Source organism: Pelodiscus sinensis, chromosome 6, assembly GCF_052426305.1.
Source record: "Pelodiscus sinensis isolate ZL-2025 chromosome 6, ASM5242630v1, whole genome shotgun sequence".
In the NCBI taxonomy this organism is placed as follows: domain Eukaryota; kingdom Metazoa; phylum Chordata; order Testudines; family Trionychidae; genus Pelodiscus; species Pelodiscus sinensis.
In genome coordinates this window covers 129,436,527-129,452,167 of record NC_143057.1, presented here as the reverse complement: position 1 = coordinate 129,452,167, position 15,641 = coordinate 129,436,527, and the positions used below count along the sequence as shown (strand labels likewise).

General features: G+C 60.9%; 1 protein-coding gene across 1 annotated transcript in view; it reads right to left on the bottom strand.

Annotated features, from left to right (window-relative positions):
* ARID3C (AT-rich interaction domain 3C) overlaps positions 1-15,641 on the bottom strand; it is a 111,850-nt gene that overhangs the window by 33,541 nt on the left and 62,668 nt on the right. The window contains 1 exon segment of the mRNA XM_089779479.1: positions 2,419-2,491. Coding sequence (XP_089635605.1) covers positions 2,419-2,491 — 73 coding nt within the window.

Below are 15,641 nucleotides of genomic sequence, written 5' to 3'. Positions count from 1 at the left end.
CTGGGGCAGGCCCAGGGAGGGGGCGGTACGGCCCGATCTCGGGCTTTCAGGCTGTCACTGCCGCTGGGGGCAGGGTGCGAGGGGTCCATCGCTGCCCTAGACCCCAGGAGAAGAGCAAACGCCCGCAGGCCTGAAGTGCCCAGTCCCCTTCTTGCCCCCCGCCCCCGGCTTGCTCCTGCCCCACGCGCCTGGCACCCCCGCCCACCCAGCAGGCGGCCAGGCCCCCCCCAAACACGCCAGGGATTCTGGACAGGCAGTTCCCGCTGTCGCCAGCAGAGGGCAGCGGTGCTCCCAGGCTCCCCTAGCGGGTACCTAGGGGCCACTAATGCCATGAGTGTGCCAGGTCTCAGCCCAGACCACCGACTCCAGCCCCTGGGGGAGAGCGGCCTCCGGATCCTCACGGCATCGGGCAGAGCCCAGCCCCCGGGTGGGCCATGGAGCGAGGCCAGGGAGGGGCTGGCCGGGCAAGACGGCGTTGGCAGAGGACGGACCTAGCCCGGCCTCCCTGGGCGGCACCTGGATGGGGGCAGCGACGCGCCCTCCCCAGCAGGGGGCGACACACGGCCAGGGGTGTCTGAGCCGGGGCCGTGGCACGGAGCCACCCGCAGGGAGCCAGGCGGGGGCAGCCCCATGTCCCTGCCAGCCGGCCGCCCCCATTAATTAGCACATTAACCTCTGCCTGGGGTTTATGCCGCATCGAGCGGCACGTTCATTAATCCAGCCACCAGCAACGGGCTCTAATTAACGCCGGCCCGGCCCCCCCCAGGCCAGGGAGCCTTTTAATTGTCCCAGGGCCGGCCGGGGCAGGCGGGGGTCAAAGGTTAAAGCATTTATCGACTCCCCTCAATTGCTGGGGCGTCCAATCCATCCGCCTGGTGCCGATAACGGGCGCCGCGGATTTCCAATGCCGGCAGCTGTCCGGCACAGCGCGCGTAACCCTTCGGCTCCCGACCGCGCGGACACGGCGCACAGCCTGCTTCGGGCGCCTTCCCCGCGCACAGCCCTGCCCTCGTCCTCGACCCACAGCCCCTGCCCCCCAGCCCTGCCCCCGCCCTCGACCCACAGCCCCCGCCCCCCAGCCCTGCCCCCGCCCTCGACCCACAGCCCCTGCCCCCCAGCCCTGCCCCCGCCCTCGACCCACAGCCCCTGCCCCCCAGCCCTGCCCCCGTCCTCGACCCACAGCTCCTGCCCCCAGCCCTGCCCCCGCCCTCGACCCAAAGCCCCTGCCCCCCAGCCCTGCCCCCGTCCTCGACCCACAGCCCCTGCCCCCCAGCCCTGCCCCCGTCCTCGACCCACAGCTCCTGCCCCCAGCCCTGCCCCCGTCCTCGACCCACAGCTCCTGCCCCCCAGCCCTGCCCACACCCCCGACCCACAGCCCCAGCCCCCCAGCCCTGCCCGAGCCCTCACCCCAGATGCACAGCCCCTGCCCCCCAGCCCTGCCCGCGCCCTCACCCCCGACCCACAGCCCCTGCCCCCCAGCACTGCCCGAGCCCTCGCCCCGACCCACAGCCCCTGCCCGAGCCCTCGCCCCCGACCCACAGCCGCTGCCCCCCAGCCCTGCCCTTGCCCCCGACCCACAGCTCCTACCCCCCAGCGCTGCCTGAGCCCTCGCCCCTGACCCACAGACCCTGCCCCCCAGCCCTGCCCTCGCACCCAACCCCCAGCCCCTGCCGGCCAAGCCCTGCCCCCGTCCTTGACCCACAGCTCCTGCCCCCCAGCCCTGTCCCCGCCCCAGACCCACAGCCCCTGCCCCCCAGCCCTGCCCGAGCTCTCGCCCCAGACCCACAGCCCCTGCCCCCCAGCCCTGCCCGAGCTCTCGCCCCAGACCCACAGCCCCTGCCCCCCCAGCCCTGTCCCCGCCCCAGACCCACAGCCCCTGCCCCCCAGCCCTGCCCGCGCCCTCAACCCCCAGCCCCTGCCCCCCAGCCCTGGTCACACCCTTGCCCCCCAACTCCCAGCCCCTGCCCCCCAGCCCTGCCTGAGCCCTCACCCCCGACCGACAGCCCCTGCCCCCCAGTCCTGCCCCCCCAGCCCTGCCGGTGCCCCTCACTCCTGACCCGTAGCCCCTGCTCCTCCTGGGAACGGAACCAGCCAACGGAGCCGCCTCCAGCCCCGCTCCGGAGCCTGCAGCCAGAACCAGCAACCCCGCCCCAGCCCCATAACATCCCCGGTGGCTTCCGCCCCAGAGCCGGCCCCAGCAAGCGGCGCCGGCAGAACCAGCAACCGTCCTCAGCCCCATGGCGACTCGCCGGGCTCCTGTCTGTCTCGGCTGCCAGGGGGCTTGTCCCTGGCCTCCCTTCCCTGCCCCAGGCCCTGCGCCTGCCGTGAGCCGGGCACAAAGGCTGGGAGAGCTGGGAAGCGGCAGCGCGAACGGCCCCGGCCCGGATCCCACCCCGTCTGCACCCGCCGCGGCCTCACCTCTCTTCTGCATGAAGCCAAAGAGGTCGTCCAGGAACTCCTTCCGCTTGGGGTCGTCGTCCAGTTCGTAAAGCTGCAGGCGGGAGAGAGGCGACAGGTCAGCCCGGCGGGAACCGCGCCCGGCCTGGAGCAAACCCACCTGTCCTGCAGGGGGCGCCGGAACGGCCCGGTTCACACCTGCGTGTGGCGCCACCGCCCTCTGCAGGACAGCATCGGAGCTGCTCCGCGGTGTGTCATAGGCCCCCTCCTGCCAGAGTCCCCTGTCCTGGGGCGGATGGGGGCTCTGACCCCCACCGGCCGTTCTGCAGCGCCCAATGAGAGCAGCACGGGGGCTCTGGCCGTGACGCCAGGCAGGCACCGGGAGGCGTGTGCGGGGGGGTGGTGTTGGCAGCTGCGATCAGCCCTAGAGACGCTGGTTCCAGCCCCCCGCTGTCCACCCCAAACACATCGCCGACTCCTCCAGCTCACCCTCACCCCGAGACCCCTCCCTTCCACCGCAAAGCTCTGCCCAAGGGGGGGCCCGGCTCCCCGGATGCCAGCAACCCCCCAGGCACCTTGGGGGGGCATTTCTGGACACACGTGCCATGACACCTGTCAGACACCTGAGATACATGGGTGGGTTTTCACCCTCTGGACCGGCGGCCTGAGCCTCTCGGAGATTCTTCCACCCCCACCGCCCGTCCGTCTCTCTGCACCTAGAACACGCCCACGCCGGCACCCCGCAGCCCGCTTCAACAAGGGAACCCAACAGACACCAGCCCGCCGAGCACCCTCCCCCGCCTCCTCAGTGCTAGGGACCGCCTGGACTCACCGAGAAATCGGTCTTCTCCAGCCAGGACCTGCAGAACAGGCCCCGAGGGGACAGTCCGGGGCACAGACCGTAACCCGCCCAAAACTGCCTCTGCCGAGCTAGGACTCCCCACCAGAGCGGGAGAGCACACGGACAGGCCCCCCAAATCCTAGAACCCCAGGGCGGGCAGAGACCTCAGGAGTCACCGAGTCCAGCCCCCTGCCCCAAGCAAGACCAATCCCAAGACCAGGGCTTGGTCAAGCCGGGACTTAAACACCTCTAGGGACGGACACTCCACCCCCTCCCTCGGGAACCCAGCCCAGCGCTTCCCCACCCGCCTGGGGAAATAGCTTTCTCCAACCTAGATCTCCCCACTGCAACTTGAGCCCATTGCTCCTTGTTCTGCCACCTGCCCCCACTGAGAACAGCCTCTCGCCAGCCTCTTTGGAACCCCCTGCAGCAGTGGTTCCCAACGCGGTGCCCGCATCGTGGGCATTTATGTGCACCCGGCTAGTGACCAGGGCCGGCCCGAGCTATTCTTGGGCCCCGGGCTCCCGATGCATGTGTGGCCCCGCCCAGCCCGGCAGCCCCAAAAGGCTGGGGACCACTGCCCTACAGGACGCTGCAGGCTGCTCTCAAATCCCCCCTCACTCTTCTCTTCTGCAGACTAAACAAACCCAAATCCCTCAGCCTCTCCTCATAGGTCGTGTGCTCCAGCCCCCGAATCAGTCTGATCGCCCTCCGCTGGCCCCTCTCCAATGCGCCCACGTCATTTCTATAGTGGGGGGCCCAGAACTGGATGCAACACTCCAGATGTGGCCTCCCCAGCGCCAAATACCCGGAAGAACCTGCTTCAGTGCCGGAACAACCCCCCTTCCCCATCTCTGACCACACACCCCTGGCTCCCCCCTTCCCCATCTCTGACCACACACCCCTGGCTCCCCCCTTCCCCATCTCTGACCACACACCCCTGGCTCCCCCCTTCCCCATCTCTGAGCACACACCCCTGGCTGTCCCGTCGCCCCCCACTGGAAGCCCTCTGGAGTCTCATCAAACAGCGACAGCCCTCACTCCATGGGGGGCCCCATCCCGAACCCCCTTATCCGGCCTCCAGACAGCTCCAGCCTCTCCGCATTCATCACCGCAAGCCAGCTCCCCACAGCCCCGTTCACACCATCTCAGAGCGGCCCCTGCCGGACCGACGGCCACGGGGATCGGTACCCGCAATGCGCCTGCCACGGCCCGCGGGTCCCACACACGCCTGGCGCCCGTGCCTCACGCAGTGCCCCCGGCGCCCCACTGGGGGACACGGGACAATCGCTCCCTCGACGCGCTTACGCAGGCCCGCGTCAAAGGTCGAGAGCGCCCCCTTGGGGGGAGCCAGGCCTGAGCCCCTCTGAGAAGGGGCGGAATGGGGGGGCTGGCGCTAGTGTTCCCCGGCCAGGCCCTCAGAGCCGCAAGGGGGCTCCGGTGGCGATTTAGGGCCCAGGGCTCTGGCGTTTGCGGCCGCGGTGGTGGCTGGGAACCCCGGGTCCTTGGAAATCCCCAGGCCCCATGGCAGCTGCCCCCTTCTCCTGTCCGCAGCCTTCAGAAGTGGGGGTTTAAATTCATCACTTTGCTAGACACTACAAGCCGCGGCCTGAGCAGAGACCCTGGCTTTATTACTATGATCCGTGACTCACTCACCCCCGCCCAGCGGCTCCCCCACTCTGCCCTTCCTCCCTGGGACTGCAAGCGTCAGAGGGCCACGCCACGGGATATGAGAGAGGTCTGTAAAATTGTGAAGGATGTGGAGACAGTGAATAAGGACGTGCTATTTGCCCCTTCCTATAACACAGGAGCCAGATGAAATTAACAGGCAGCAGGTTTAAAACAAGAGGAAGTTGTTCTCCATAGAGCACAGCCAACCTGTGGAACTCCTTGCCACAGGATGTTGTAAAGGCCAAGAATATAACAGGGGTCAAACAGGAACTAGATACATCAATGGCTATTAGCCAGGATGGATAGGAATGGTGTCCCTCGGCTGGGAATGGGCGACGGGAGAGGAATCACGAGATGGTTCCCAGTTCTGTTCACTCCCTCTGGGGTACCTGGCCTTGGCTGCGGTGGGCAGACAGGACCTGGACCTTGGGTCTGACCCAGCCTGTTCTTGGTGCAGACGAGAGCTGGTATGTGGTCTCTGGTAAAGTCACTTGCTGATGTGGCCAGCGACTGAAATTCCCCCACTTCGGCGCCACCTCATAACGGTACAGAGCACCCAATGGGAACGCACCGTAACAAGCCTACAGCCGTCGGGGAGTCTGAGCTGTGCCCGCCCCAGAACTTCACACAGAGGGGCTGGAGCTCAGCTCCATCTGCGCCACACGCCCCGGTCCCCAGCCACTTGTGCCAAAGGCGAGCGACTCATCCATGGCTGGGAGCAGTACGGGGTCTATGACCCACAGCCGTGCAGTTGTAATTCTGCTCCAGTGGTAACGTCTGCACCAGCCAGCGCCTCGCCGCCCCATGCCTGAAAGCCGGGCGAAACGCTGCCCCCGGCAGGAGAGCTGGGGTCGTCGTAGGCCACTTTCTTGCTGAAATCTGCCAGGTTTGAGCTAGAGGGAGGTGACGACTGTTCTCTTCGAATCCAGTTCTCCCTCTGAGCTACGTGCCCCCTCTGAGCTGGCTGCCCGCCCCATGGTCCACACGGGGCTTCGGGGCCCAGTCCCTCCCAGCTGGGGCGTTAGGAGCCTGAAAACCTCTTAGGCAGGGTCTTGGCCTGAGTGAGCAGCCCAAGGGCACTCAGGAAGTCGGTGGCAGAGCAGGGATCTCAGCATCCCAGACCACGGGCCTGTCCCTCCCTGTCTGGCTGAAGGACAGTTCCCTGCCGCGGCCCCACAGCTCTGGGCTTTTCACTGCGGGTGTCCCACCCCCCTTCCGTCTGCCAGGCAGGAGAAGGGCTCGCCGGTGTCTCCGTCTGGCTTTCCTGGCTCAGTTTCCGTCGGGTCCCCTCGTCCGTGTGACTGCCGGGGGGGCCGCTGGCTGGCACAGGCCGTGGTGGGGTGGGAGGCACATGCTGAGCCGCTCCCGCGGACACGAGAGCGCCATGGGGCCCGGCTCTCCTGCCGGCACGGCTGGGTTCTCGGGGGCCGGCCCCTCCTGTGGGCTCTGGCAGCGCCTCGGAAGCAGCCGCGGGCGGGAACGGGCCGACGGTCCCTTTGCTCCAATGCCTCCTGCCTGCGGGACTGACCCAGCCAGGCCGGGCCCGGGGCTGGATCCTGCCTCCCACGTCTGCCCGGGACACTCCTGGCCCCGCTGCGTGTCCCAGGGGCTCAGCCGGGCGCGGGAGCGAAGCGTCACTGGAGCTGAGCCCAGCCCGGCCTGGCACGACTCCAGCTGGCTGGGGGCCTGCAGCCTGGGAAGCGGAGCTAACGAGAGGTGTTTCGGGAGCTGAGGGCCGCAGCACCGCGCTCGGGAAGGAGAGCAGGGGGAGAAGGGCCGGCGGCAGCCACACGCCGGGGGCAGGGCCGGACCAGAGGGGGATTAGTGCAGCCATGCCCGAGCGCCCGGGATGTTCCCTTCCCCAGCCCGGAAGCCTCCCGGAGATGAGACACCAGGGGCCAGGGGGTCGGGCGCTGCCCACGCAGACCCCTAGACGCTGGAGGGTTGCGCTCCTCCCTGCCGGCCAGGCCCAGCGCCGGGAGAGGGGCCGGCACGGTGCAGGGTGGGGAAGGGGGCTGGCGCCCAGGGAAGAGCTGGGACGGAGGGACGTGGTGCCCAGGGGCCGGGCTCCCTGCATATCTCCCCAGCTCCGGTTCCCTGGGCGCTGCTGGTTTCATAGAATCATAGAACACTAGGACTGGAAGGGACCTCGAGAGTCATCGAGTCCAGCCCCCCGCCCTCAAGGCAGGACCAAGCTCCGTCTACACCATCCCTGACAGATGTCTATCTAACCTGTTCTTAAATATCTCCAGAGAGGGAGATTCCACCACCTCCCTTGGCAATTTATTCCAATATTTGACCACCCTGACAGTTAGGAATTTTTTCCTAATGTCCAATCTAAACCTCCCCTGCTGCACTTTAAGCCCATTACTCCTTGTCCTGTCCTCAGAAACCAAGAGGAACAAATTTTCTCCTTCCTCCTTGTGACACCCTTTTAGATATTTGAAAACCGCTATCCTGTCCCCCCTTAATCTTCTTTTTTCCAAACTAAACAAGCCCAGTTCATGACGCCTGGCTTCATAGGTCATGTTCTCTAAACCTTTAATCATTCTTGTCGCTCTTCTCTGGACCCTTTCCAATTTCTCCACATCTTTCTTGAAATGTGGCGCCCAGAACTGGACACAGTACTCCAGCTGAGGCCTAACTAGTGCAGAGTAGAGCGGCAGAATGACTTCACGAGTTTTGCTTACAACACACCTGTTGATACAACCTAGAATCATATTTGCTTTTTTTGCAACAGCATCACACTGTTGACTCATATTCAACTTGTGGTCCACTATGACCCCTAGATCCCTTTCCACTATGACACTTTTCCCTGCCTGACACCCCCAGCATCAGGCGCCTTCGCTCGCCCCGTGGCAAACTCCCCAAGCAGCCCATGGGCAGGACGGCCCCCCCATCCTGAGCTCAGCCCGCGGGGCCCAGGCTGGCCGGGAGGATACCTGGGGTTCTGGAGCCAGCAGCAGGGGTCCCTCCCCCCGCGCTCACTGCTCCCCACTCAGCCCCCCCCAGTAATCCCCTGGGCTGCATTGCTTGGGGAGGGGTTTGCGGGAAGGGGTGCAGTGGGGGTGTGGGGGCGGGAAGAGGTGGGGCAGGGGCGGAGCTTGGGGGAAGGAGGAGTGGGATTGGGGGAACAGGGCAGGGGCGGGGTGAGGACGGAGCAGGGGACAGAGGGGTTGCCCCAGGCTCCGCTCGCCCTAGAGATGACCTTGCAGAGGGCGGCCCCCCAAAAAGCCAGGGAATAGCAGCAACAGGTCTGGGCAGGAGGGGGGCAGGTTTGTCCGGAACTGGGGAAACTTTCGGGAAAGAAGACGCCAGCACAGGCCGGACGGGCGCCAGCGGGACCAACACGGAACCAGACTCCCGCCGGGTCCGATTGAAAGGCCACGCGGAGGGGCAAAGCCGGCAAGCCTGGGGACCCCTGATTTCCGTGCCCCACGGAGGAGAGGGTGGGTGCTGGGAACGTACAGGAGGAAACTGAGAAACCGGCCCCTTGGTGAGAGCCTCATTCCACGGGGAGACCAGACTCCGGAGGGATGTTCTGAGTGCTCCTGTACAAACACTCCACGTCTAAAAACGACAGGCAGGACCCAACCGCACCGACGCACCGGGCAGGAACCGACCGCACCGACGCACCGGGCAGGAACCGACCGCACCGACGCACCGGGCAGGAACCGGCCGCACCGACGCACCGGGCAGGAACCGGCCGCACCGACGCACCGGGCAGGAACCGGCCGCACCGACGCACCGGGCAGGAACCGACCGCACCGACGCACCGGGCAGGAACCGACCGCACCGACACACCGGGCAGGAACCGACCGCACCGACGCACCGGGCAGGAACCGACCGCACCGACACACCGGGCAGGAACCGACCGCACCGACGCACCGGGCAGGAACCGGCCGCACCGACGCACCGGGCAGGAACCGACCGCACCGACGCACCGGGCAGGAACCGACCGCACCGACGCACCGGGCAGGAACCGGCCGCACCGACGCACCGGGCAGGACGGCTTTTTCGAAAGACAGCGTCTAGACTCTCTTTCGAAAAAGCGAGCCACTTTTTTGAACAATCTTCTTGTTGTCTAGATGCTCTTCTTCTAAAGAGGCTTTTAGTCTAGACATACCCCTAGAGAGGAAAATAGAGAGGAGCATAAGCGTGGTCAAATTAAATGTAAAAATATAATAAGAAAAGCCAAAAAGGAGTTTGATGAACAGCTAGCCAAAAACTCAAAAATTAATAGAAAAATGTTTGTTAAATACATCAGAAGCAGGAAACTGCTAAACAGCCAGCGGGGCCCTCAGACGACTGAGATGCTAAAGGAGCACTCAAAGATGATAAAGTCATTGCAGAGAAGCTAAACGAATTCTTTGCTTCAGTCTTCATGGCTGAGGATATTGGGGAGATTCTCAAACCAGAGCCATTCTTTTTAGGTGACAACTCTGAGGAATTGTCCCAGATGGAGGTGTTATTACAGGAGGTTTTGGAACAAATTGATAAACTTAACAGTAACAAGCCACCAGGACCAGATGGCATTCACCCAAGAGTTCTGAAAGAACTTAAATGAAAAATTGCTGAACTATTAACTGTGGTTTGTAACCTATCCTTTAAATCACCTTCCGTACCTAATGACAGGAAGATAGTTAAAGTGACGCCAATATTTAAAAAGGGCTCCAGAGGTGATCCTGGCGATTACAAACCAATAAATCTAACATCAGTACCGGGCAAATTAGTTGAAACTATAGTAAAGAATAAAATTGTCCGACACATGAATGAAGATAATTTGTTGGGGGAAAGTCAACATGGTTTCTGTAAAGGGAAATCCTGCCTTACTAATCTGCTAGAATTCTTTGAGGAGGTCAGCAAACTTATGGACAAGAGGGATCCAGTGGATATAATGCACTTAGATTTCCAGAAAGCCTTTGACAAGGTCCCTCACCACAGGCTCTTAAGTAAAATAAGTTGTCATGGGAAAAGAAGGAAGGTCCTTTCATGGACTGATAACTAGTTAAAAGATAGGAAACAAAGGGTAGGAATAAATGGTCAGGTTTCCCAGTGGAAAGACTGGGATTTTTCAGCTTAGAAAAGAGGAGACTAAGGGGGAATATGACAGAGGTCTATAAAATTATGACTGGTGTGGAACAAGTGAATAAGGAAAAGTTATTTACTTATTCCCACAATATAAGAACTAAGGGGAACCCAATGAAATGAATAGGTAGCAGGTTTAAAACAAACAAAAGGAAGTTTTTCTTCATTCAGCGCACAATCAACCTGTGGAACTCCTCGCCAGAAGAGGTTGTGAAGGCCAGGACTTTAACAGGGTTCAAAAAAGAGCTAGATAGATTCATGGAGGTGCTGTATCATGCAAGCAAGGTAGTAACAAACTTCAACAGGCCTTTATTTACCAAAGGTGATACCTCTTTACAAAGCTGCTTCTGCTCCCCTCTGTAGCTCTCACTCAGACCTGGCCCATCTCCTCCCCCCTCCTTCCCGTTTCCTGTGCTTCCAGATTCTCAACAGCCAGTGCTCCCAGTTCTAATAATTACAAGCAGCATCTAAAACACCACAGGAGGTAAGGCCCATCGATGGCTATTAGCCAGGCTGGGTAGGAATGGTGTCCCTAACCTCTGTCTGTCTGGAAATAGGTGACAGGGGAGGGATCACTGACTGACTGTTCTGTTCCCTCCCTCTGGGGCACCTGGCATTGGCCACTGTGGGCAGACAGGACACTGGGCGAGATGAACCGTTGGTCTGACCCAGTGTGGCCGCTCTTATGTTCTTATCATTATAGGGAGGAAAATCCCAAAGCAACGCACCACAGGAACATTTCACTTCAAAAGGGGGAAGGACCCAAACATGGGGAAGCGAGTTAAACGAAGATTAAGAGAAACAGTCACAAGGGTGAAACGCCTTCAAACGGCATGGAAACTTTTGTAAAAAGCCCACAATAGAGGCTCACATTCAATGTATCCCCAGGAGCGGCCCGAGGCCAGCTGTGGCAGCTGGCGCCCCAGGCGGAACACGCGATCGGCGCCCCCGCCTGCACGGCCGTCAATGGGGTGATGTCATCATCGGGCACCCGTGACGTCATCATTGGGCACCGTTGAAGGTGGCGCCCTAGGCGACGGCCGAGTCAGCCTATAGTCATGGGCCGCCCCTGTGTATCCCCCCAAGCAAAACACATATTAAGAGGACCCCAAAAAAACCCCAAAACAGCCACCGTGATTAACCAATGGAGTAAAAAGGCAGCTGGAGGCAGAAAGGCGTCCTTTAAAAACTAGGAGTCAAATCCCACAGAGGGACACAGAAGGGAGCGTACATTCTGCCGAGGGTACAGGTATAATTCGCTCAGCCAAGAGAGAACTGAAAGAGCAACTAGCCACAAACACAGCAACGGACAGCACCATGTGTTTTCAGCGCGTCGGAAGCAGGAGCTGGCCAAACAACCTGTGGGTCCCCGGACAATCGAGATGCTAAAGGAGCTCGCAGGCCATTGCAGAGAAGCTAACTGAATTCTTTGCGTGAGTCTTCACTGCCGATGAGTTGCAGCAGAATCCCACACCTGAGCTCTTCTTTTCAGGGGACAAATCGGAGGGTTTGGAACAAACTGATGAACGAAACAGTAATAAGTCACCAGGACCAGGCGGGATTCACCCAGGAGTTCTGCAGAAACAAACGTGAATTTGCAGAACTAGTAACCGTGGTCTGTCCCCTCTCACCTAAAGCAGCCTCTGGACCAGCAGACGGCAGGATAGCTAATGTGATGGATTTTTAAAAAGGCTCCATCGGCGATCCTGGCAATTGCAGGTCTCTATGTCAAATTTCAGTCCCGGGCAAACACAGAGCAGACTTAGACCCACAGTAAACACAGGACCAGCACAGTCCAGACACACAGATCAACACAGAAAGAGCCAACAGGACTTTTGTAAAAGGAAACCACCAATCTGTGAGAATTCCTTGAGAGCAGTGGTCACCAGGCAGTCGATCGGGATCTCCTGGGAGATCCTGGAGCACCTGACAGGTGATCCTGACTGGTTTGGCCACTATCAAGAACAGCATTTCAGCTGCCCCTCCCCGCGCCGCCCCTCCCACTGCTGCGCAGCTCCTGCCCTTGGAGCTGTTCCCCCAGGAGCTTGCTGTGCAGGGGAGGGAGAGGAGGGTGCTGATGTCAAGGTGCCTCCTTCTCCCACCCTGTATCCTGTCTCCACAGAGCAGAGAGGGGGCACTTCAGGACTTGGGATGGAGTTTGCTGGCTGCTTTGGGGAGTGGTGCAGGGCCAGGACAGGGGGGAGCCTGCCTTAGCCCCGCTGCATCACCCCCCAGGAGCCACCTGAGGTCAGCAGGGCCCAGCTGGAGCCCACATCCCAATTCAAGTCTTGAACCCCAAACCTCTGAGCACCCCTGCATCCAAACGCCCTCCCAGAGCCTGCACCTAGAACCCCTCCTCCATCCCAACTGCCTGCCCCAAGCTCAGCTCCGAGCCCCTCCCACACTCCACATCCTTTAGGCCCAGGCCAGAGCCTGCCCCCCGACCCTCTGCCCCCCACCTGGTGAAAGGGAGGGGGCATAGGAGGCGGGGCAGAAGGAGGCAAGGCTATTTGGGTTGGGGGTAGCTCTTGGATTGTACTTCAATTCAAAAAGCGACCTCGTGCTTAAAAAGGCTGGAGACCCCTGGGAAAAGGGCCAACAAGCATGCACGCAAGGGGGTCCAGTGGATGTCGCGTCCCGGGGAGGTTCCGAAAGCCTTTGGCAAGGGCTCCCAGGCAAAGGAAGGAGCCGCGGGTCAGAGGGAAGGCCTCTCGTGGGTCAGTAGCTCTCTGCTGGGCCTGGCGCTGTTCAACACGTCCATAAACTGCTGTATCTGGAAAAAGGGGTAACTGGGGAGAACTTCTTCCAATTCTAATCCCTCTTTTGAGAAGGGGCCACCAGGCTCAGGGGTGGCGCCCCAGGCATTTAGACAGCGACAGGATGATATTTTCTATCTTATTAGCGAGCCCTTTCCCAGTGGTTCCTACCGGGCTGTTCGCTTTTTTGGCTGCCGCTGCACATGGACGGAAAGTTTGCAGAGAACTAGCCACAAGACCTTCCGTGAGGGGTAACAGCCAGTTTAGACCCCCTTGTTTTGTAGTCACACTTGGCTTTATATTTTCCAGTGTCCATTATTTTGCATTTATTAGCATCAAATTTCATCTGCCGTTTTGCTGCCCAGCCACCTGGTTTTTTTGCTGCCCAGCCACCTGGTTTTGTGAGATCCTTCAGTTTGCAGTCTGCCCTGAGTAATTCTGTACTGCCCGCAGATTTTGCCACCTCGCTGTTTACTCCCTTCTCCAGAATGTTTCTACATAGGCTAAATAGGACTAGTCCAGTCCTACCCCAGATTGGAACACACAAAAATCTACTAGCCCGGCCCCGCCAGACTCCGGTGTGCGAGGGGAATGCAAAGATGGGCTTTCTGCTTCTCAGTCAACGGCCATGCCAATGAGGGGTTTTTTTCTTGCTTCTCATCTGTGTGCAGCCCCCGACTGATTCTTCTGTGGGCCAGCGGCCCCCCAACACACAAAAAAGGCTCCCCCCCGCTTTAAGGCTGTGTCTAGACTACACGCCTCTGTCGGCAGAGGCATGTAGATTAGACAGATCAGCAAAGGCAAATGAAGCCGCGATTTAAATGATCGCGGCTTCATTTACATTTACATGGCTGCCGCGCTGAGCCGACAAACAGCTGATCAGCTGTTTGTCGGCTCGCCGCTAGTCTGGACGTTCCCCCTGTCGACATCAAAGCCCTTTGTCGGCAGCCCCGTTATTCCTCGTGGAATGAGGTTTACCGGGGCTGCCGACAAAGGGCTTTGATGTCGACAGGGGGAACGTCCAGACTAGCGGGCGAGCTGACAAACAGCTGATCAGCTGTTTGTCGGCTCAGCGCGGCAGCCATGTAAATGTAAATGAAGCCGCGATCATTTAAATCGCGGCTTCATTTACCTTTGCTGAACAAACAAATCTACATGCCTCTGCCGACAGAGGCATATAGTGTAGACGTACCCTAAGAGAGACAGCCGGTCTCGAGTTACAAATTGCCAGAGAAGGAGAATCCACCACCGCCCTTGTAAATTAGCCTTTGGAGCAACTTCGCCCCCCGTTAAAAATGTACCCCTTCTTTGCCATCTGAATTCATCTCGCTTTATTCACAGGAGCGGGGCAGGCTGGCAGGAGCGGGGCAGGCTGGCAGGCTGATGAGTCCACTACTAAAGAGGTATTTGTGCTCCAAGTAGGCACGTGTAGACAGAGATCAAGCGACCCCTCTCTCTCCCTCTGGGACGGCAAATCGACTGAGTGCGCTGCGTCTCTCACGGCAGGGCTGGGTTTCTGAGCCTTAGCGATGCTCAAGGCTCGTCTCTGAACCTTCTCCAGTTTACCAGCCTCCGGCCTGGATCACGGATGCCAGCAGCGGCCGTGCCCCTTCCAAGAGTCGCGTCTTTCCTACGGCCTGCCCCCTCCTGCCCGGCCTTCGCCCAGCATGGCCCCTGGGGTGGGATGTTTTCGGGGCTCAGGCCAACGGGGTCTTGGCACCCGGTGTCCAAAGGCCACGTCGCTTTACCTGCCCCTGCGCATGCCTCTCTCTGCTGCAAGCAGCCGCCCAGGCTGCTGCCCCTTTTGCTGGTGCTCGGAGCGTCTCAAGACAAAACGGCGCAGCGAAAACCTGCAGCGGCTCAGTTCTGCCCAGGGGCTGGAGGAGGGGGACAGGACTCCACTCCCTCTGCGTCCTCACCTGCCTCCCGCTGCCGGCAGTGCCCTGGCCGGGTGGCGGCTACACATCTCGGTCCCTTCTCCCCATGGATGCTGCTTCTTCACCCCCCCAGACCAGACCCGCCAGCTGCATCTGCTGCTCTGGTCAGTTTCACATTCAGTCTCCTGCATGAGTGGATTGCCAGCATCAGCAAACCAGGGAACACTTCCCCTCCCTCCACCCAGAGCTGCCCCGGCTCCTTGACGGTGCCCCGTCTCCCTCGGGCTGCTGGGGTCCCCCTGGCTCCCAGCTGGAAGGCCCTGCTGGGAGGGGAAAGGGGGAGGCATTTGAGGGGAGCAGAGAGCTAGACTCGCCTGCTGCTTTTCCGGGGAGTGTTCCTGTCCGCGTGTAGCATAAATCAGGCAGAGCAGGCATTCTGCCCCTGCTCTCCAGCCCCGCCTGCCCACCGCCTGGCCTTCAGGTCTTGGGCCGACATGGGGGGTTCCTTGTGTAGGCGCTCAGCTGACTGGCACCCCGAGACTGGGGCACTGTGAGATGGGACAGGCCATTAGTCAAAATCCTGATCCACATAGCAAGAGGGAGCTGTCCTGGCCTTTCCATCTCTGGTACCCTTCTCCATTGGGCTCCAAACGCCAGCCAGCCATGGGCCTGAGGCTAGCGAGGATGCACGCCACAGCTTTCCAGACAGGGCGTGGGGCCCGGCTGCGTGTCATAGGCCCTGCACGGCTCACAAAGATTCTCCGGCAGCAGGGGCAGGGCTGAGCCCGTTACAGCTCAGGTGCATTCAGAGCTGGGGACCCCTCTCAAACCCAACCACCCCGTGGCGCTGACATCACAGCCTGTTGCCCGGCAATGGCTGATGTCACAAATCCAATTGCCTCGCGGGGAGTGGGGGAGTGAAGGGGTCAGACTCTAGGGGTGCAGCGATCCCAGCTGCCCTGTGCTAGGCAGAGAGACGTCTGGCATCACCGGAGCCAGGAACCGACGCCA